This window comes from Botryllus schlosseri, chromosome 11, assembly GCF_051294905.1.
Source record: "Botryllus schlosseri isolate E-star chromosome 11, Bs_hap1, whole genome shotgun sequence".
Taxonomy (NCBI): Eukaryota; Metazoa; Chordata; class Ascidiacea; order Stolidobranchia; family Styelidae; genus Botryllus; species Botryllus schlosseri.
Window position 1 is genome coordinate 21,457,764 of NC_137246.1, and position 23,233 is coordinate 21,480,996.

At 40.1% G+C, this 23,233-nt stretch overlaps 1 protein-coding gene, 1 long non-coding RNA gene and 1 pseudogene across 10 annotated transcripts in view; 2 read left to right on the top strand and 1 right to left on the bottom strand.

Moving 5' to 3' along the window:
- LOC145450185 (uncharacterized) overlaps positions 1 to 23,233 on the top strand; it is a 161,197-nt gene that overhangs the window by 107,522 nt on the left and 30,442 nt on the right. For 6 of the 9 annotated variants that reach the window (XM_080328690.1, XM_080328689.1, XM_080328688.1 and 3 more), the window contains 5 exons: positions 20,078 to 20,214; positions 20,760 to 20,870; positions 20,955 to 21,090; positions 21,977 to 22,101; positions 22,162 to 22,278. In XM_080328690.1, the coding sequence (XP_080184816.1) occupies positions 20,078 to 20,214; positions 20,760 to 20,870; positions 20,955 to 21,090; positions 21,977 to 22,101; positions 22,162 to 22,278 (626 nt within the window). Of the gene's footprint in view, positions 1 to 45; positions 151 to 209; positions 365 to 429; positions 597 to 967; positions 1,113 to 1,175; positions 1,209 to 1,271; positions 1,391 to 1,455; positions 1,570 to 1,629; positions 1,763 to 1,829; positions 1,941 to 2,062; positions 2,125 to 2,595; positions 2,763 to 2,824; positions 2,930 to 3,091; positions 3,250 to 3,317; positions 3,479 to 3,577; positions 3,717 to 3,785; positions 3,801 to 20,077; positions 20,215 to 20,759; positions 20,871 to 20,954; positions 21,091 to 21,976; positions 22,102 to 22,161; positions 22,279 to 23,233 lie in introns of all 9 variants that reach the window. The other 3 variants (XM_080328687.1, XM_080328683.1, XM_080328684.1) reach the window with 2 other exon arrangements.
- LOC145450233 (uncharacterized) lies at positions 3,807 to 8,067 on the top strand. The gene is made up of 4 exons (XR_013918456.1): positions 3,807 to 4,756; positions 5,265 to 5,357; positions 5,419 to 7,797; positions 7,831 to 8,067. It is a non-coding gene; the product is annotated as an uncharacterized LOC145450233 (long non-coding RNA).
- Positions 17,461 to 18,225, bottom strand: LOC145449922 (dehydrogenase/reductase SDR family member 11 pseudogene; annotated as a pseudogene).

The following is a 23,233-nucleotide window of genomic DNA, read 5'->3' on the forward strand; positions in this document are numbered from 1 at the left end:
ATAACCGCGGGAACATCTATTTACATAGAATATACACGATTTCAGACAAGAGATTCTGCTGACATTCGGTGATCACGACGTGTCCGACAACGACACTGAACGCGAACAGGCAGTATCAACGAACGGGATATTCATCCATCCTGAATACGAGTATGAAATGACAGAATGCATTTACGCGATCGGGTTTATTACAACTAGTTGTGTTTCAGTGACTCGTACTATGGCATTTTCGAAGGGTACGATATAGCGATACTGCACTTATTCCCAGCCGTTAACATCACCACCTGGGTAAAGCCCATATGCCTTCCACAATCTTCTCCCGAGCCCGGAACTGTCCTTGTGGTAACAGGATGGGGAGTCACAAGTACGTAACATTTTCACTTCCATGGCCACAATGAATTCTTTTTGAAAATGAACCGTGTGTCACAGATGTTCCAGACCGCGCGAGCCCTCATATCATGCACCAAGTTCGAGCGCCTGTGACGTCACAAGAAATTTGCTCAAAGGCGTATTCTGATTATTATTTCTATGATGAAGAAATGTCGGATATAATATTGTGTGCTGGTCTTCCTCGAGGGACAGCGAGTGCATGCTGGGTAGCTGTTGAATTTGTTGATGTAGTCCAATTACGCTACTGATTTTTCTTACTTCTAGCAGTAATAACAATATACATCGTTTTTCACCACGATTGATTGATTGCTTGGTAGGTCACGATGTCAATTCGATAAATTTCCCTAACGTGATGTCAACAGTTATTACGGTTTTATATTTTATCGAGCAGTTATATAATGCTGGTAAAATACAGCTATAACAAGCCTTAGTAGAACAATTATAATAATTCATATTTGTAAAAAATAATCGTATGATTTCATCTGAAAGTTGGACAAAATTGTCTTGTTAAAGAATTTGATTTTCCTTTCTCAGCAAAATGCTCTGCATTTGTTTATAATATCTCACTAATATTTAGGGGGATTCTGGAGGACCAGCCATGTATCTCCGAAACGGAACGTGGGAAGTCGCTGGACTGTCATCATTTGCCATAGAGTGTGGTACCACAGGAAACCCAACGGGATATACAGACGTGTTCAAGATGCTACCTTACATTTCTGACGGTATGTACGGATTAATATAAAAGTTAAGATTACACAGCATTACGTAAAAATTTCAACTTACAGTAATGAGCAATGGAATTTACAGCCTAGGCCAAGGTAAGCATTTTTTTTTGTTACAGTTCAGTACGCAGCTCTAATTACATGTTTCACCCCCCTCAGTTGAATATACCATCAGAAATCAAACGTCTGGGAATATATCTACTCCTAATTATGATGCAAGACATAACTACCCGAACTTTGCTGATATAACTTGGCGCGTGATCGTCGACGAAAGACAGGTATGAATGCAATCCTTCCACCTATCATAACCGAATGTTACCATTGATATTTATGTTTCCGGAAGGTGATTTCTGTGAGGTTTTCCTCGGAGTTTTATATCGAGAACTCGTATACGGACGAAAAATGCAGTTATGATTATCTCGTTGTCTATGATGGGGAAGAGAGCTCAGCTTCTAAGGTATGTTATTCGAAGCTAACACTGGATTATATCAAACTGATAAATTGCTATTCGCCGCAGTATGGAAACAAGAAATTCTGTGGTCATCTACCTCCGCCGGACTTTGAGACGAAGGGCAATTCTGTTATTGTGAAGTTCAAAAGTGATTATTCTGTCGGTGCCAGAGGATTCTCGATATCATGGGAGGCAGTCCGTGAGTCATTTTGTTTGATAAAGTCCTACTGTAATCTATGAATGGATCGTTTCTGTATTGTATATAGAGGGTTGCGAGCCTGATGAAATGAGATGCTGGAATAAGTCATGCATACCCGAGTCCGCAAGATGTGACGGGGCGATGGACTGTCCAGATAATGAAGACGAATTCCAGTGCGGTCAGTCTTTAGATTCTGTGACATTGTATTGTTCATCGAAATTGGAAATTCACGTTTAAATTCATGCAATGCTGGTTTTTCACATTAGAAGTTATGTTTAAAATTCGAATTCCAATTGGCAGCTCTTGCGTCGGAAGGATCAGCAGCTTGCGGAAAGCCAGAAATTGCTCCTGAATTTCCATTTGTGAGTGTTTGTTGCAGTGACAAAACGTGCGGATTATGTACTGATAAAATATAGTCATATAATGGAAATATACGACGATTAAGTGATGGTAGAGCTAAAATGTTGCATTTTGGTGAATACAATTTATCAGTATAGGGAGAGAGAGGATAGCGAGTTTATACGATATATCAAAACAAGATTCAAAACCAGGATTGTTCAAAACATTCGTACTCGAGCAGTGATTTTTAAAATGTGCCCATTACCTATTCCAGCATGATTTAGTGTTCTCTAATATGAATATATGCCTTTAATTATAAACTAATATTCGAACAAGTGATTTGTGGTACAGAACTTCAGAATAACGCGAAACAATAACTTCATATTGTTAATTTATTCGCTAAAAGATTTTCGACTAACTCTCATCAGTAGCGAACGTTAGTGATATTATGATATTCGAAAATGCGCTTCTAACGACCATACATATTTTGACAGGTACCGCTCATAGTAGGTGGGCACCATGCCCGAGACGGATCTTGGCCATGGCAAGTTGGCTTGTATCGGAAGTATATATCTTATTATTCAAGCTCTAGCTCATTCGCCTGTGGCGGTACCCTTATCTCCGACAAATATGTCCTAACCGCTGCCCATTGCATTTCGAGGTAAGGTTTCAATTCTAAAAATAGTTTGTAACCAACTGGTGAACTTTCAAATCTTCATTTAGTTCATATTCATACGAGGTCGTCGTGGGCGATTATGACAAATCGATCAATTCATCACATGAGAAAACGATCAGTGTTTCCAACGTTATGACTCACAGATCTTACAGGTCAGCAGCAACTTTTTTTCTGATAAATCATACTCCGACTTTGTTACAAGAAAGCTGAACCAAAACGTATGCCATATGATTATTGAAATCTGTTCTACCGTCTAGTTTCTCGCGGCGTCTCGAGGGGCATAAACGCTAAAATTGTGAGTACCCATTTTACAGTCCTGATGATGGATACAAGAACGATATCGCCTTATTGAAACTCGCCGAATCAGTTGATCTCTCATCCAAGTGGCACAAGTCGATTTGCCTTCCACGGCCCGAAGCAACGGGCCCGCCAGTCAACAGTACCTGTATAATTACGGGTTGGGGAATAAATGGTAAATTTCTGATGAATTCGTTTGGTGATCAATTGATACTGAAATTCTCCCGCTTTCAAAACGTTCAGACGGAGACTGGAATTCCGACTCGCCGGATATTTTGGAGCAAGCTCACGTGCGTATTTTAGATGACGCGGAATGCGCAGAGATTGCCGATAGCAACGGGAACAACGGCGATCACTTCATTTGCACCGGCCACCACGAACACGACAGGCAAAATGCGTGTTGGGTAAATTTCTGTATTTGTAAATTTTCGTTAGTGCACAGTCTCTTTGTACAGTCCGTCGTGTATTTTTCAATCACGACATCATGTGTTGCTGCGTTTCAGGGCGACTCTGGAGGACCGCTGTCGTGTTTTGAGGAAGGAAGATGGGTACAGCATGGCGTCACATCGCACGGGACTGCTAGGTGTGGGGAAAGAACATTCTTTACCAACGTTTCTTTGTATCTGAACAGTATTCAAGCTGGTAGGAATTTGAAACTTTGTTTTCAGGAAACCTTTTTGACATCAAACGACCTTTTCTGCTTTGTTTCAGTGATCGACGGCACAAGTGAGTTATTATCAACATAGCACGCGCATACCTGTCCGCATGATGTATATGTCATTCTTAGTATCTGAAAAATACATACAAACACCGTACACATTTACACATTTCTGAAGAGCCGGAAATCTAAGTCCATTTTCAATGAGTGTAGTATTTTGATTCTTCTTACGAAATTGAAGCTATGTCATAAGTATACCCAGAGGTGGTATGCAGAGTTGCAGTGTATGCATAGCTGCCGCTGTAGTAGAGATATATAGCTACTCAATTACAAAGAGGTGTAACAATTTAGAAGATATGTCAAAATGACTTCAGGCGGAGGTAAAAAATCGCAGGTGCAACAAGCTCTCCAGTACAAGTATCCAAAAAGTATATAATTTGGACGAATTACTGTAGAAGTAGAAGTAGTAGGATACTTCGTAACTGATCACCGCTGTTATTAACTTGAATTAACTTCAACCTAATTATCTTAAATGCGGTGAAGAGAGGAGAATGATTCAAAAATTAATTTAGCCATCGTGGTATCGTATATGTTCGCTACGTCCTTACCGATCAATACTTTACTGTTGAAATTCTGCTCTTCCAACAAAGCTCTCAAGTTATCATACTGGTTAAGCCTATGAATGTCGATAAAAGTCATGCAGCAATCAGTGTAGCGGCCATCTGTTCAACCTTGAAACCGCCTTACTGATGGAGTAACTAAGTGACTAATGCTAGAAAATTGAAGAGTTTGTATATAGTTGTACGGCATACTGGATATGACAGCAGTTCTGCGTTAAAGCTGACAACTGCAGCATTGTTCTGATATCCGATCTTCGAATTCAGGTCAAGGTTGCGACACATTGCAAGTACATGAAGGAGAAACGGGATCTGTGCTGTATCCTACTGGAGCCTCGGACTTCGTCGAAACAGGCAGTTATATAAGAAATAACTGTTCATGGTTACTCAAAGGCCCACCTGACACGGTATGTGATCCATGATCGCTGTAATAATCCAACTCGAATGCAATCGTGGTCCACGACGAAGTAGGCGGAGTGATAACTATATTGATGAACAAGCGGTTTCGACTTTTCAATATACAATACACCTACTTCCGCTTTACGAATTTTTAAATAGAGCGTTCAACATATAAGCGCAATCATCAGAACATCCAGGTAGTTACTGCCCCCATACATTTCCATGAACAGGATGAAAGTATTAAAATACTTCAGTTAGAGGATCAAAATATTTCGACAATGAACATTCGCGCCATACCAAAAATGCATTATATCGATTCTATATATTGTGTTGTGTTTCAACGATGCATGACGTCACCATGCCCGTAATCCGAATGGATTGTTCTAAAAGTCTTTTGTTTTCTAAATTTTGTAATTACACTTGGGCTAAAAATTAACAGCGATTTCTCAAGTATGGAATCAGTAACCTTTTCTCTAATGTCTGTTCCTCCAATGCAAATGGCATTTTCACCCACAGCTGCTCATAATACGCATCGAAGTGCCAAGCGACAGGAGTTTTTACAGCAGTTACCTTACGATTTATGACGGCAACTCCACATCCGATCGCCAGGTTAGTTTCCTCTTCATTACTGGTAACATGAGCATCGCCGCTATTTCTGATTGCCGCACAGGTTTTCGACGAAACGGTGGCAATCCGTGACCGGTCAATTCGCGCATTCGAATCAACTTCAAATCAAGTACTCATGAATCTTGATTCCCGCGACAGTCTGCTATCATTGAATATATCGTGGGAAGCAGTGGGTGTGTTCTATATATTCGATATGTGCTAGGGCTCATGGGATATATATCACATAAAACAGTGGTTCTTGACCTTACTGATATCATTACATCCATTAAAAACAATTCATTTTCAATTACCCCAGTTTCAAAAAATATCTAGTCACTGTAAGAAATTAATGAATAAAATTGATGTCATAATGCCAAATCTAGGAAGATTACTGGATAGACATTTTCTTATATCAGGGGTTCTCAAACTTTTTTACCGCGACCCAAATCTGAGTTTCATTGGCATCTCGCGATCCAAGCCTAGCATATCGAAAGATATGCATTTTTAATGTTAGATACTACATACTACGTTTCACGGGCATGTACGAAATATGAAAGGTCGAGCCAATCAGTTGTTCAAAACGCAGATCTTTGAAGCATGTGTGACGCAGGTGTTTCCGAATTGGGCTGCATTGTTTTCCTCGGTGAATCGCATTTGTGCTGCAGTGCTCAGATTGCAAGGACCATTTCGACGACCAGACATATCAATATCGAGATTTTGGCCAACCAGCGACGGTTATGTCGCCACCGATCTCTTTTGCACCGCACATGGCTCAAACATATATTGGCAAACTTCACGTCTTCATGTGCCCTGGTGCGGAAAGGATCAGCCCAGACATGCCTGTGGCTAATAGTCTCGCACCGGCAGCATATTGCCACCCACAGACAAAAGCATCCAAACGGTCTTTGACGATGTTAAGCGATACCAGGAATATACCGTTCTTTCCCAATTGCGAATATGGTTAGAATTATTTCTGTGAATTAATCACTGGGCAACAATTTTGAACGAAAAATTTGTTGACTTTGATTTTGCACTCGATTTTGGCTAATTTTGGCGTGCTGATTCCAAAAATGCCGCTGGTTTTCTTCTATTACGTCAAGTTTTTGCTCTACGACATATGCCCAAAATATGCATATTTTCACGAATTTAGCCGCATTACTTTTCCATACCATATAAAAATCCACACTTTTACCATTTAATAAGTTATACAGCCAAGGGCTCAATTGAATTATAAGGAAAAAAGGTACTGGTATCGATCTAGGCCGATGCTTTCACCCGTTCGTGGTTAGAGGATGCAACCATCCGAGGATATTTCACACACATATTTGCTGCAAACTGCATGCAGGATATGGCAAGAAAAATAAACATTACTATCAGCTATAGGTCCAATGCCCCATTAAGCTTATCCAGTGTAACTTGAAACTGCTATACGCTCGATAATTTGGATCAAGATGAAGATCTCTGGGATAGCAGGCCTAATGATAAAGATTTTAAAATCGAAGATGATTCAGAACGTCGAGTAGTCCATCAACACAAGTTATTGATCTGACATAAGCTTTGCAACTTGGAAAATATATTTTCGGAACTTTTAACATCCTTACGAAGTGCGAAAAGATTACACTGCAAGGTAGAGAAGACATCTCACTTTCGATCAGGAGAATTAGCCTTTTATTCGTATGCCTATACTTTCGGTAGCTTTGCGTATTGCCGTGATACTGGCATTGACATGAAACTGTTACCATGGATTACTGGGAGAGTTAGGAATCCCGATTTACAACTCAAGGGAATTGCAAATGACTATAGGTAGCTCGAGAAGGTTCCTAAAGTGTGGTATTCTCCAAAATGACAACGTCTTAGGTTCAGTAACAATTGCACACTTATTTAGTCCTCGTGAATAATACAGAACCATTGAGAATAATACAAAAAAAAATTGAATTATTGCAATATCACGAGCACGATTGGATCGTATGTGTCAGTTTAGAAATATTGTGTTCTCTTAGTGGTCAGAAAATAAGGATGCACAGCACATGTAACCCTGATACTCATGTGCCACGGCCAAATGTTTATGTGGGACAGCAGACATTCAACAAAACTAAAATATCTTCATAATTTCCCCGAAAACCTTGACATAGTCAGAGATGGGAAACGAGAAAATGTCCCCCAACATCTGAAGATGATGGGGGCAACATACCAAAGTAGATTGGAGCTTACATATGTTAGCTGACTATTGCTCGAGTATCAAACTAGACAACCTACAGAATTATGGGTTATTAGCGTAAATTTTGACCCTCGAACTCGCTCTTTATTTGTCCTTTAGAAGCAATATCAGTTTAAATCAACCAAATAAATCAATGCAAATGTTTATTTGAAGTCTATTGATTTACTTTCGACTGCTTGCGGTTTTTAAAACGTTTTATACAATAAACACAAAATATCAAAAGTAGTGCTATTATGTGGGTTATGAGACAATGTGGAGGTGCCTACCCCAAAAACTTGACGTGATAGAGAAAAACGGAACTCATTTTTGAATTCAGCGCCCAAAAGTTAGTTACAATCAATTGTCGGATCAAATTCAACAAAAATTGTGTTGACCAGTGTTATGCGCAATAAAAAAATGGGGTGCCGCAGTCATGGCCCCTCGCTCCCTCTTCCGTATCCGAGTATTACCCACACAAGTTAGAGATTTCCAGAGAACCCAATGTCAAACAAATATTATCATTAGGGATGGTGTGAACCTCTGAAAGGTTCAGGTTCGTGTGAACGCGAACCTTTTTGAAAGGTTCTGTGTGAACGCGAACGTGAACCTCGTGACGTCATGTGACGTCATATTGCTAATTTAGACCCTATATTTCAATGAAGTGATAGACTATAATAATGTACACGATATACCTAGCGATGACTCGTGCCAAATAATGCCAGAATGCTGAAGTAGGCCCTACATATTGACGTTTTAAACGTCGCTAAATGTATCAACTGCGGCAATCAAATGATATAATAATCCCATAAAATCAATATCTTCCGTCTCTTTGCCAACAATTTCCATGCGGACTTGCCAGCGGATATAAGCTTACGCCTGAACGGTCTAGGCCAGACCGGACAATGTCTTCGGCGTCTGAGTATTGTTATACGTGGATATTGAGCAGAGTGCTGAACGGGTTTCCATACTTGCTACCGACATTACCTCATTAACAAGTTATACAGCAGTAGCCAACACCGTAATTGCACGGATTTGCTTATTGTGATACAGTAAACATATGAAGTCATGATTGACCCGTACGCCCGCTAGATTTCTACACCAAAAAACGATATCACTCTCACTGATTGGTTAAATAAGCATCATTCGCTGACTACATGTAGTGTATTCACAAACGGAAAGCTTGATATTTCGAGCAAACTTTTGTAACAAGGCGAGTAAAATTTTTGAGATTGTCAAGGTGCATGCTCCTTTAGTGTTGATTGTTTATGCTGCCAGCGCCATGCATAGAGTGGTTTGCAGTTGAATTGCAATAAATGTGAACCAAAGATTTTAGAATGAAGTAAAGACTTTAATATATGAAAAAGGTTCACAGGGCAGAACCTACCAAGGTTCTGTTGTGAACGCGAACCTTAAAATTTCCGAGGTTCACACACAGAACGCGAACGTGAACCTCACGTTCACACCATCCCTAATTATCATGACATCAAACAATTTTTGCAGTACAACACATATTCATGATCAAGCCATATTGTCGTACCCATTTTTCTGCGCTCCCCGCTTATCGGTGATACTCCCCAAGACAATGAATGAATACAGACGAAAACGCAGAATCAACTCAAGATCGCGCGAAGTGCGAGGAATTTTTTTGGTTGCGGGAAATTCGGCAAATATTGCCTGCATATTAAAAATCGACCGAGTGCGGTGGCAACCTAAATTGCGACCCATACTTTAAGAACCGCTATCTTATATCATTGTCGTTTGCAAGTGTTTTGCAATGTTTCGTCTTCATGGCTCCCGTTGCCGATAATTCTACACTTTACCGCAATATTATGAAGGATACTGAGTTAAATCTCAAGTCTTTCCGAAAATATTTTTGTATATTTATACGATGCCTTCGAGGATACCGATCGGAATCGGTATCTCTGCTGTAACCATCAGAAAACTACAGAGGCAACTTATTGCATAATCACGCAATTTTTCTTGTCAGTGTATTGAATGAATTTGATCAAATAAACCCCTAAAATTCTACATTTTACACACTCGAGGGTAATTAGCCACAGGTTAAGAATCGCTGGGACAGTATATGTGTTGATGCAAGTTTAGAAAGTTAGTCAACTGAGTGTCATAATTTACCAATTAGCTGGCGCGGTTGTTTGATACTAAATCACTATGGAAAGGCATAAAATGTTTTTTTGTTCAAGTTGCCTGTACCGCCGATGAATTCCGCTGCTGGGATGGCTCGTGCATTAATGGGGCCTTGAAATGCGACAATCACAGTGATTGTGACGACGGAAGTGACGAGAAGATATGCTGTGAGTGCATAAGAGGAAATGTTTGTTTGATCCGAGTATGCATGCTCAGTGCTTACATATCTAGAATAATTGTTAAATTTACAATCGTACATAGGCTATATGTCTGCGTACATATGCCTGCACACAGTGAGAATTATCCATAAAGTGCATGTGTGGCGAATGTCAATGATAGCAATAGGCGCAAGATGTACAATAGGGTTGTTCAAAAATAACTTTTTTTTCCAAATTTCTCTCGCTTAGTGATAAAATTGTCAGTTTGCCTAAAAAACGCTACACACCAAATTTGGGTCAATTCCGACCAGTAAAGGCCGTGCAATCTTACATTAAAATTTCGACGATTGTTCAATTTATAGTATTTACGGTGGCAAATTTGGACACTTCGATATGACCAAATATCATGTTCCAGGCATGCCTGAAGGGAAGGTAATGCTTTTTCATGGGTTTACATCTTGATACTGGGCTGTGATAGAGTTGAGACAATGATATTGCTAATTAATGAAAAATTAATTTGACCATGATTTGCTGGAAATGAGTAAACGAAATTGAAATAGCCTCGTTAAAACTATGGTGATATATATTAGCAAATAAAATACTTTTAACGCTGAAATCTGGCACTATGAACAGAAAATGAACTGACGCTCACGTAAAATACAGCAAAATATATATTCCCCAGGTGAATATCGATAACCGAAAGTATCTTTTGTCGTGCCGGTATAGATTTGACGATGCTGTTGCTGTTTTCTTCACAATGAATCATGATATTTTCTATTCACGACTCCTATACACCTCTACAAGGCGAATTACGAATGTTGAGGCATTATTTTCGGAGTTTAGCGGATCCGCATCATAATAGGCCATTTAAATGTACCGTAATGAACTCGCGCCAATCAACAATAATGGGATGTTTGAGGTTGGTCATGTGACCAGTTGGTTGATAATAATGATGACATATATTCCTCATATCAATAAATCTTCTGATCCACTTCATATCATCCTCGAAATTTGGTGGTGAAAAAATACCCGATGAAAGAAAGCACTCGCAAGGAATGAGAAGAGCTAGAACGAGCCGCGGCATAAAGATCACATTGAAAATGAACTGAGAAATTGGCCACTAGGCCGACGTGGATGTCAGTTGAGACCGCAACTGCGCGTCGTTCGGCATCCTCCTATATGTTCGTTACCTTTCACGGTGTCTCATCGCATTGTACATTGTGTGTGTCTTGATCGGATGAAAATATAATCTCCATGATTATTGATTATTGTCTTTCCATACAATTGTCTTCACTTAGCCTAGTAATACGGCAATGCGCTTTATTACACTACTGCAAAAATAGTATTTTTGCTGATAGTGAAAGATCCCATAGATGATTAATACGCTCTATAAAGCTGGTAAGTTACAATTTGGTTTCCCAGGTTTTCTAGCAAATAAAAATCATGTCATTAATTGGCATGTACACCATTTCTGATTGCTATCAGCAGCGTGTGTCTGGGCCGTTGACTGATACTAATGCTTGTGGAACTGCGAATTTGGAATCAGTAAAAAGTTAAAACCAATCGGTTCTATTAGCAATAGTTCAATACACCACAAGATTGCAATCCAATGAAAAGATGTGACGTAAGCAAACATTGTACAGTGGGTTCGACATTCCGTATCGTCGGGGTCGTTGTCTCAAATACCGAAACACATATCAGCATCGCTATTAACTTAACGATGACCTGAGATTCCTTGAACATCAAATCGCGAGATACTCGAGTTCCCTTGATGTAAATGTCTGGAGAAGGATGTGGGATCTCTGAAATTCGACAAATGTCTCGCAAGTAGTAGTTCGCTTGCCAGAAGAATATAGACATTCTACCGCAGGATATCGGAAAAAAGCAAATGCCATAATGCGTTGTGAAGACAACATCCACAAGCTCATAGGCTCTGATTACGTGAAATTCACACTGATGTGACAAATGATATCGCCTGAAGTCCGAGAAATATGTTTTACTGTGTTTTACGTGCATGACAATTTATCTTCTCTTTATTGTCCCGGATTTCAGTGCTGAAAGTATTCATTTGCGATGTATATCATTATCGTTTTCACGGGGCTCTTTCAATGTCGTACCATAACTTATCAGTGTCATGTTCATGTTTCATATATTAGCAATCTCATCATCCAAACTATCACCAGCCTTTATCAAGATGTAAATGCGTGAAAAAGCATGATTCTCACTTCAGACATGCCTGGAACAAGATGTTTGGTCATACCGAAGTGTCGAAATTTTTCGCCGTAAATACTATGAGGTCAAAAATGGTCGAAATTTCAATTCAAGATTGCACGGCTTTTACTTGTTGGAATTGACTGAAATTTGGTGTGTAGCGTTTTTTAAAGCAACATGACAATTTTATCATGAAGCGAGTGAAATTTGGAAAATAAAGTTATTTTTGAACAGCCCTAATGTACAAGTGTTTTGATCTCATTGCAGCTCGACCAGAGCTAGTCGAATGTGGGCGACAAGATATTGCTCCGGAATTCAACTGGGTAAGAGCAGCTACATAAATATTAGATCTCGGATTACGAGACACGTTTTATTTGTATCGTATTTAAGAATGCCAGGGTGATCGGAGGAGCTATTGCCGTGAATGGATCTTGGCCTGGTCAAGCTTATATAGGACGAAATTACAAAGGATCATCGTATTTATCGTACCGGTGCGAGGCGACGATATTAAATCACCGCTGGGTGCTTACTGCGGCACGATGCGTCGAGTATATGACGGAGTGAGTCAGAGTCTTCTGCATCGAATCTAAGCTGTGTGGGTGTGGTAGTAAACAATGTATAATATTTAAATATCGAGGTACCAGAATACATATTTATGTGCCTAAATCTTCTTCAGACACAGATCCGATCAGTCCCAATCTGCGCCTTTGATGACCCTTGGGCCATAGGTCTTTTCTTAATTTACCTTTCCCTACAAAACATTTCCGCGCGAACTTCGTGCGGGTATAGCATTCCACAAGTTTTTTCAAAATCTATTATCACATTGATCACGCCTTTTTCGAGAAAATTGATTGAAGGTTTCTTATTTCAGGAATTACATCGTCGTCGTGGTGGGAAATCATGACGTAGTAACTCGTTACAATGAAGGTGAAATGTATCGTGTTGCTAGTAAACATGTTCACCCCAGGTAAATAATGCATGTTTAACGTATATATGAACAATTTTTATTTACGAAAATATACACGCACAAGCCCAATTTATGCATTTATACAACAATTTTACTAGTTATCGCATAGCATTTGTGGTAAATGTGCCCTCAATACAAATATTATATCTTCAAGTTTAAATATATAGTTTATTCGATATACTGAGTACCCATTTAGAAACGTGTGGCGAAGTCTCATCTCATGTTACAGATCGTTCATAAATTCCTGTTGCAGATATTCGTCCTCGTACTATAGTAGATACGAGTTCGACATCGCCCTATTGCAATTGCGAACGTTGATCAAGTTTTCGTCATACGTACAGCCAGTATGTTTTGCACAAAGCGACGATTTCACCGAACCAGAAGTGGGCGAGCAATGCGTGGTACTGGGCTGGGGGCAAACAGGTAAACGCCATGCCATGAATGGGCAATTATTTTTTCTGCGCGAGTTAAATGAGAAGCAGAACATACGTTGGCGGACCGAGTCAAAAATTTTAGCTCTATTCTCAAGCGTATTAATTTCATTTCTAAATTGAGAGCAGTGAATTACGCTGTTAGCTAATAAATGCTGCACAAGGGATGTTTGGATATTAGGGAATGAGCAAGTGACGGTTAATTACCAAATAATACTATTTATTTGCTGTCATGTTTCAAAACAATATTAAACATGATAGATTTTCAACTCTCATTAGCAACCCTATCATCGTTTTTCTATCAAGACATTAGAAACTCTTTGTGATAGTACAAAGCTTGTCTTAGTCACTGCCTTCCAAGGAGTGTGTACTGTTCAGCTTGGCGAAATTGCCTTGAGCGAAGCTTGTAGTTCTTCCGAAATTCGCGCTACCTTAACCGAGTGCATATCTTCGTGTTTTTGTCATAAGACCGACTTAAATTATACTTCTTAAACACAGTGACATGCTCGACACTAACTACTAGGAAGCAGTGGTGGCTTTTGGGGTGGGCGAAGTGGGCGGTCGCCTAGGCCCCCCTGGTTGAAGGGCCCGCCCCTCTTTGGTTAAAGCGCTATTTTAAGGTTTATAGTGAATATACGTGGAAATCCAGGTAACAAACAAGAAGATGATTCCATACAGATGGGTCAATCATCAAATCTCTGCATTTGTTAGAAAAGTCCCATACATCCCAATAATCATCAAGTCTCTGCATGTGGCAGAGGTAGCCTTCTTAGAATTTGACAATGTATGATAAAAGAAGGCCCAGTAGCAAGAGCAGTGGTTCACAGTCGCCGGTCCGTACGGCACGTGGCAAGTTTCCTACCGGTCCACGACATGTATTAGAATTTTGTATCACAAACCCGAAATGCGGGGAGACGTATACGCTTGTCCACTAATTAGAGAAATAAAACTTCAGATATTTCTGCATTGTGTCGTAATAAAGCAGGAACGGGCAATATACGGCCCGCGGCCCTGGTCTGCCGAGATTCCCCAATACTTACTTGTACGTCAAATTTTAGTGACTGTATGTTATTATATAGGCTTACGTTTGTGCACATCGCGCGAGAGTGGAGCTTAGGCGTAAGTTCGTCGAAGCAAGAAGACCTGCATTTTCGGCATTTACGATATACTGAACCCTAACGAGTTGATATCTCGGTAAATTTGGGGTACCGGGCTTGTCAAATTTCGACATTGCAATTAAGCGATACCAGCAGTACCGTACAGCGAGGTGAAAAAGCTTGAGAACCACTGAGCTATATCAATTCAACATTACATTTAAGCCTGCTTCAAAGCCGTTTCCAAGTGGCGCACTAATATTACGTTGGCAATAATAAATGCGAATGGGGGTCTGGGGGCGGACCCCCCAAAAGCTACGATTACATACCTATAGGGGCCGCCTGAAAGTCTCGCTCACCCCCCCCCCCCCCCCCATCCGCAGGACCACCACTGCTAAGAAGTGCTCCAAAGTATCTTTAAATTTCAGCTTTCGGCTTTCTTTTTTTGACATGTCCGTTCATCCTTTATCAGTGATGATGACACTTAGTAATCGCGGGAACTACTTGATTTGTTTCACCAATTAGTGATATGGAAACTTATCCCGAAACATTTTGAAGCTCGTGTAATGCGTAGCCTAAATGTGATAAAGGCAACAAAGAATGATTGGTGACTTCTCGTGAGTCTCGTTGTTACGTCATAATTTTCTACATTGAATTTGAATCTGTATTACGCATTCGAGGTACGTAGGTTGCGTAAACACGGCATGTAAAAGTGCAATCTTGAAATTAAACGAATTGTCGGTTCAGCTTATGCAGCCAAGCAACTTTTCACGGGCCGCTCAGAATAGCTCCACGAGCCGCACTTTGCCCAGGTCTGCTCTATGATGTCAATCCGCGGCTTCAAATAGTTTTATACGCAAATTCAACCGAGAAAGGGCATATAGTGCGATATATATACTGTTCATTCGGTCTTTTCAAAAATGACTTCTTTTCTCAAATCGTGCTGGCTACTCGATAACATTGTTAGGCTACCTAATTTAAGCCTACACACAAAATTTAGTTCAATTCCAGCCAGTAACCGCTTTGCTACAGGAGAAGAAAATTTATATTTATTATATAAAAATATATACTAAAAATTTGAAAATTTTCTGTTCACCCCATGAAAGTGTTAGGCTGTCTATAGAAACGATGCTCACCAAATTTGGTTCAATTCCAACCAGTGGAAGTGGAGTTATTGTCGTCGGAAAATTTGGATTTGAATAAAATAGTATTTACGGTGACCGATTTTTGTTTATTTATTGTAGTTGTGCTCACCGTAAATACTATTTTATTCATATCAAAATTTTTCGACGGCAATTACTCCGCTTCCACTGGTTTGAATTGAACCAAATTTGGCGAGGATCGTTTCTATAGACAGCCTAACACTTTCATGGGGTGAGCAGAAAATTTCAAATTTTTTAGTATTCATTTTTATATTATAAATAGAAACTTTCTTCTCCTGTAGCAAAGCGGTTACTGGCTGGAATTGAACCAAATTTTGTGTGTAGGCCTAAATTAGGTAACCTAACAATTTTATCAAGTAGCCAGTACGATTTGAGAAAAAAAGTCAATTTCGAAGAGCCCTACTGTTCATAGTCTTTGACTAAAGTTGACTTCCTGTATAAGGAAGCCAAGACTTACAATTTACGTCGATAATTGTGGTTGTGTCATGTCTTGTTTTCGGGCGTGAAATCAGATGCATTTTCTTTCCTACGGTGAGGCTGAATGACCGTGACCAACTTGATTGGACGTTCAAGTATATGAGCATGTCCGTCCATTGAACTTGAACCATTGGACACATGCACACTAAAGTTTGGACAAGCTCGTAGATTTGTTAATACGCGAGATTCCCCAGATCAGTGACATCTTGACAATGTCTACATACATAATTTGTTGGGTTGTTTGAACGTGAAAGCCAGCAAGTTACAGCCCAGGGTAAACTAAAAATTATTCCTTGAGTTTTTCGTTGTCAATTCAATTTCAAGTTGAAGATATTTTATTGCGTACTGGACATGGTGATGGTCATTGCCAAATCGAAAGACCGTAATTCCTCACTTCACATTTTGACCTATATGGATTGAGCTTATTTTCCAACTTTCGCTTTGTCAGATGATGGGAGTTATCGATCCACAAGCCTACGCCAGGGCCGAGTTCCAATCCTGAATAGCTCCGTATGCGAAGAACAATTAAGCTATTACGTATTCAACGAAGAGAACATGATATGTGCCGGTGATCCCGAAAATGGGGGAATAGGAGCCTGCTCCGTAAGATATTCGTTATCGTTATACCTTTTCCGTATCCTAGACATCACACGATAATTAATCCATATCACTGCAGAACGATGTTGGACCCCTTATGTGCTTTCGCAATAATACATGGCTGCAATTCGGAATCGTATCGAGACAGACCAGCTGCGGAAGACCTGAAGGAGTCGACGTCTTTACCAAAGTTTCGTCTTATTCCCAATGGATTGTGGAAGGTATTTGAGAAAGTCGTAGTACAAAAGTATCACTTGCATCAAATCTGATTGCTGCAATCAACTTGTTTTGGCAGTGACGAATGGAACGTCAGATCCAGTGGAAGGTACATTCGAATATGATCATATCAATTTTCGAACATCGGAAGGTTTCAATATTGTTCTGTGTATTTTATAGTCAAACGTCTGGGACAATTTCATCCCCCAATAATAGCTCTACTGGACTCGGTATAAAATTAGTATTCAGTAGCAGATTTCACAAGTAGTTCGCATATGTTACAACTTCGTGGGCTTGAAAGCGCGTACACGACCGTTTCGGCAAGATCTTCTGCCGCATTGCCGCGAACTTGGAAAGCATTTCAGCGGCTCGGCCGGGTTCTCGGTCTCGCTGATACCATCTATTTACGAAGTACGACTCGACATGCCCTGGTGATATTGACGTCATCGCTTAGCGGTGATGGCGAACTTGGTAGTGCGCCGCAGGCCGGTTGTCTACACCGTGTCCCAAAGTACTGTTGATGCTTATAATGTCACCGTCGTCTATGCGGTGTTTCGTCATGAGTTTGACGGCCTCGCGGCTGCATATCGTAGGCGTCAGTACGTTGACTGGCAGCATTTGGTTCCAATCTTCTATCTTGCCGGACAGCAACTGACAATCGTGCGCTAATCCGGCGTTGTTGATGAGAACGTTGATACCGGAATATTTTTCGTCAATAAATTTGAATAAATCCAGGATATCCTGTTCTTTTTCAACGTCGCACCTAATCGCGACGATTACGCCACGACATTGCTCTTTTGCCTGTTCAGCGACATCTTCCAGTGCTCGAATGTTTGTAGCACACCCAACCACCTTCATGTTGCACGATGCTAGCTTGAGGGCGATCGCCTTTCCAATGCCAGATGACTATCCTGTCATCAACAACACTTTTTCTTGCCATCTATCCACTTTAGGATTGGAATATAATAGCCGCTATGCAACAACAAGGCAATCTCCCTCTGTAGGTTGGTTATCTATCATTTCACATATAAAAGTGAGACACTTATTCCAAAACTTCTAAGCAGTTTTGCCTGTTTATATAGAAGTGTGAGTAGTTATCTAGAGTGAAATCGACATAAGAACCGCGTGAAACAGTAATTTGTATTTGTAGCGCCATTCGTCATTTTGCTTGCAAATACAGCTTGCAATTTCGACAGGAGCCACCTTGGATTTACTGCTAAAAGTTTGCGGCCCTTCGACCAAATCTACTCTTCGCAAGTACTTTCTTGAGTACTTCTCAGACCTTTCATTTTATACTTCCACTTGAAGTAGTTTTGACATATCTTGGAAATCACTACGGCTACTTATAATTGAGTCAACATTTGTGGTGTTACGTCTACTTCTACTTGCTTTGCAACTCTGACTATTATGACCGATTCTGTTGTTGACTGTCTTGTATTGCTGAATTATCCTCAACTTTATCGGTCTATTTATAGAAGCATGTTACGGCGGAATTACCGTCAACGGGATGCAGGGCGCTATAGCGTCACCAAACTATCCCTCCAACTATCCGAATGATGCAGAATGCTCATGGAATATTGTTGTACCTGATGGAATGGTGAGACTCCTATTTACTACTAGACCCCATAACACCAATACGAATTTGAATATCGTTATGCTGCGAAGCCACACAGTGGTCCCAAAGACAGTTTTCAATTAGAAATCGTTATTTTAGGCGCCCAGTTGGCGATCTATCTACTGGCAAATGAGAAAGGAATGTGAGGAATTGCTAATAAACCAGCCAAGCATACCCAAATGATTAAATTTCCTCGATCCTGCCTTTGACTATTTCAGTCGATGCACTACGCGCAATTGCTATTAAACACTATATGATGTAAACAAAAAGATTTTCCGTCATAGCGTGGAGTACAAGTTACGTGCCTTAAGCCAAAGTATAATTGTCGTAAATATAATGTCGGTGCACCCATGCAGTGAACCTTGAAATATATTTTTCATATTGACGGCACTTGCGACGCATAAAGGCAGCGGGTATATGCTGGGCTCCCACCCAGTTGATTGTTAAAAAAATAAAACGGATATAGTCAATACGAAATACACGCAAATTCCAAAATCACCATTCCTAATGTCGATTTCAGTGTCGATATAATTGCAACGAGAAATTGTGACGTAATGCAGAAAATGACCAAGTGAAAATATCGTTTGTATGAGATTGAGGCTACTTTTTCATGATACTATTTGCATTACACATGGAGATAAGGTTGACCTCAAAACTACACCGCTTGTCGCGGCCCTTTTACTTTTGATCCAGCGACGTTTTTTTTTATCCAGGTAATTGCAATCAAATCGAATGACTACTTTGGAGTCGAACTTGGTGGATCAACGTGTTATTATGATGCCCTCACGTTTGATAACGAAAAGGTTTGAATTTAAAGATGATGTTATCTTAATAGCGGCGACAAATAAAGTTGATTAATCAGATGAGCGTTTTGAAGGTATTCTGCGGGTTCGAAGTGTTTCCTAGCTTCCATACCGACGGCAGTCAATTGCAAGTCACCTTCACCAGCGACGGATCGGTTACATATCGTGGATTTTCATTCACATGGACGGCTATTAGTAAGAGACGCTCAAAGTATTTTAGGATGCGAGCAATATTGCGCTGCCTAGATATTACATTAACATGACGATGGACAAAATTGAATTATAACTGATTCGGATCAGATACTGGCATTTTTGCTCACATCGAATCGAATCCCTGTTTTTCAATCTTATACTCTATTGACGAACATTCAGAGTGGGATCAATCGAAACAAATTTCAAAGGGATTTGTACAGTGGTAAACATATAGAAATATTCAGTAACAATATCATAAAATATATACACATTTACTACAGCGCAATGATATATTCATATTTAATACCCCATGTTTTAAGTATCCCATGGCGAGAAGAGAGTATCGAACCTGTATAATTGTGGTTGATAAAATACCTCCCAGATTGTGGAAGGGCAGGGTCATAAATTTTAGTACACACGTTGGTGGTGCAAGATGCATTGTGATATATTTACCCAGACGAATCTTCCATTCCGGAGAGTCGCGTTACTCACATTCACGCAGAGAGTGGAACTATTTCGTCAACCAACTTTCCTTCCACTTATGGTCGCTTTTTGGAAGAAGTATGGATCGTACGATCACCGAATCCGGACATGGTAAGGATGGCCTTGCGAGATATTTTTATCTGGGGGATTACAACTCACGTGCATTGTATTGATACGCATGATTTCCGCGAAATATGCCGCGATCTATTTCCATAGTACGTTTTTATTCCGAAGTAAACATCAATAGATAGCGTAGGAATAGTTATGAATAACATTCTATGACCATTTACCATGGAAATTGGGAACTTTCTATAAGTCCTGAAAGTGATTTCCGATATAAGTAAGGGCATGTTCACAAGTCACAATAAAAAGAATGAACATATTAATTCAATCAATTGAATAGGTGTCTGGCGGTACTGAACCCGATTACTGCTTTTACGACTACATTCATTACAGTATAATTTATTTACTCGGATACATATGAATAGTGGCAAATTATGTTAGAGCAATTTAATTAAAAGAAGAACGCCAGATGAAGTCAGCTGTACCCCTGGGTAGCTATGGGGGGTGATACCAAAATAAACGTGTTAGAATGAAATTATAGTTAAGTAAATACTTAGCAATGTGCATAGGTGACGAAACTTTTGTGTCATCAGGAGATATCAATCCAATTCGATCGACTGTTTGACCTCGAAGATGGTGTTGGAAATTCGTGTCCGTACGATTCGTTGACAATTTCAGAAGGAACGTCACGTCCCAGTGCTTATGTAAGAATCGCTATCACTACACGCAAAGTGGTGAATTGGTCATGTTTCAACTGAATTGTAAGGAGCATCGCATTTTCATTACAGGACGAAAAACTCCAATTATGTAATACAACAAGACCTTTAACAACGCATTTCATCCGAAATAGTGATATGTACGTTTCTTTTAAAACTGATAAATCGATCAATGGACTTGGATTTTCTTTCAACTTCTCTTCTATAGGTGAGTTATCATGGTTTCATGGAAGTTGATTTCTTTCTGTGAGCAGACATTTTTCATCACCAGACCAGCGTCGTAAGAGCGCAACTCGGGATGAAGTGGTTTCGATTGATATATGTCAATTAAACCGCATTCAACCCGACGTGACAACACCACTGCGATGTCATCTAAATTTCGAAAGAGCTATATCAGTACAAACGCATTTTGTAATGCAAATCCACATTATTATTATAAGTAAAAATCGTGATAGTGGCGCTTATCACGGCACAGGTTTTGTGCGCCACTTCTATACTTGATTTTACAATGAATTTGCATTATCCCAATATATACAACATCGTTCAGTTCTATGGGTATACCAGCATGCACATTCAATACAAGGAGCTAGCCGAAAATAAACAAACACGACATCTGGTTATACAAATAATGAATATACAACATGTATTAGCTATACTATATAAGTCGTCCCGAAGATATCACGAACTGTACAACATTATCCAATATCGTTGGATCTGTTAAATCCACATATTAATGATGGAACCCGAAACCCGCCATTGCACCAAATATTAAATCTGCGCAATACAGCAATTCGGCAAACTATGGTTACTTATGTGCTTGTAGGTTTGGTCTTATTCGCTTGTAAGACTTTAAAAACACTATTTCCCAAGTCAAAGACCCAGCAATCCATTACTTACATGGACTGACCGGATTGGTTAATTAACCTGATACTTCGGTACTATCACACTTGCATCAAAAGCTTGTCTATTGACGATTCCACGGTATGCGTTATAACGTTATATTTCACCTGATTTAACCATACATCCACAATTCTACACATAATGCTGCAGGCGTTAAAGAAATTGACATGAGCAATGCATATTGATTTTCGCAGATTCTTCTTGTCAAGGAAACAACCACATAAACGGTACAAGCGGGACAGTATCAACGCCATTTTTTCCGGCACCGTATCCAGAATATGAGCAATGTACCTGGATCATCACTGCTCCCGAAGACAAAGTAGAATTACGGAGAAATTAACTTCCTTTATTCACTATTTCATGCGTTTTTTGGTCGCAGCATATCGCTATTCGCTTCGATGAGAGGTTTTCGATTGGATACAGCTATTTGTATGGTGGGTGCGGATACGGCGACCATCTTCAGATATTTGATGGTCCTTCGGAAAACTCCGAACAGGTAGGAGTATTATAACGTTTCGCCGACGTATTCCTCTCGATACCTGAGTCTTGTTTAGAATGGTTCGATATATTTGAGTTAAATTATTACATTTTATGACATTATCACATTTTATATGTCCAAATCCGAGTTCAAGCTATTTTTATCCAGATTACTCGAACATACTGACTGTTTGTCAGATAGGTGACTCGAAATTCGAACTTTGGTCATGACTCAAACTCGATCGCACTTTGAGTAAATATCATAGGCGCTGAACTCGGGTATGCTAGGTATGCCGTTCATACCTAGGAATTTTTTTGGGTATACGGCATACCCAGAATTCGGCTAGGCCTGTAACTGACTGGCTGGTGAATTGATCGATTTTGAACTAAGCAATGTATTTCGTACTGCTGCTGAACACTTAAGCATATCAGCAAAAATACATTCAGGCGTGTAGCAAAACCCCGTCCTTTTGAAATGACCATTCTGACGCTAATATTCAGTTGCAATTCAGTAAGTCGTATTTTATCAGTGTTGTGCGTGGCGACGGCCAATTAACGACAAGCGTGTTTTCAATTAGCGGGAATCGTTTGTGCACAATGTAACGCAACGCGATCTCGCGGTGAGATGATTGCGAAGTCATTGATTGCTGCGCGCCCTGCAATCGTCGCTGGCATGATTTCTCGCGCCTCCGTCAAGCCTAGTTTCGCTGACTTGAAGAATCGCATCTGGGATAGGCCCGGTGCGCACTATACCGTCGCTGGCCTGCACACGATACCATCGTTGGCTTACACAATTGCGTGTGCAATAGGCCTGTTACGAAATATATCATCGCTAGCCTAACTATCGCATCTCGGGCCTGGAATGTTTTGGCTCTCGATTGTGATTAAAGATCGACATCGCGAAACTGAATGACATCGAATGTCCGCAAGCATGTGCGACGCGTGCGTACTTGATTTCCGCTCATACTTGAACA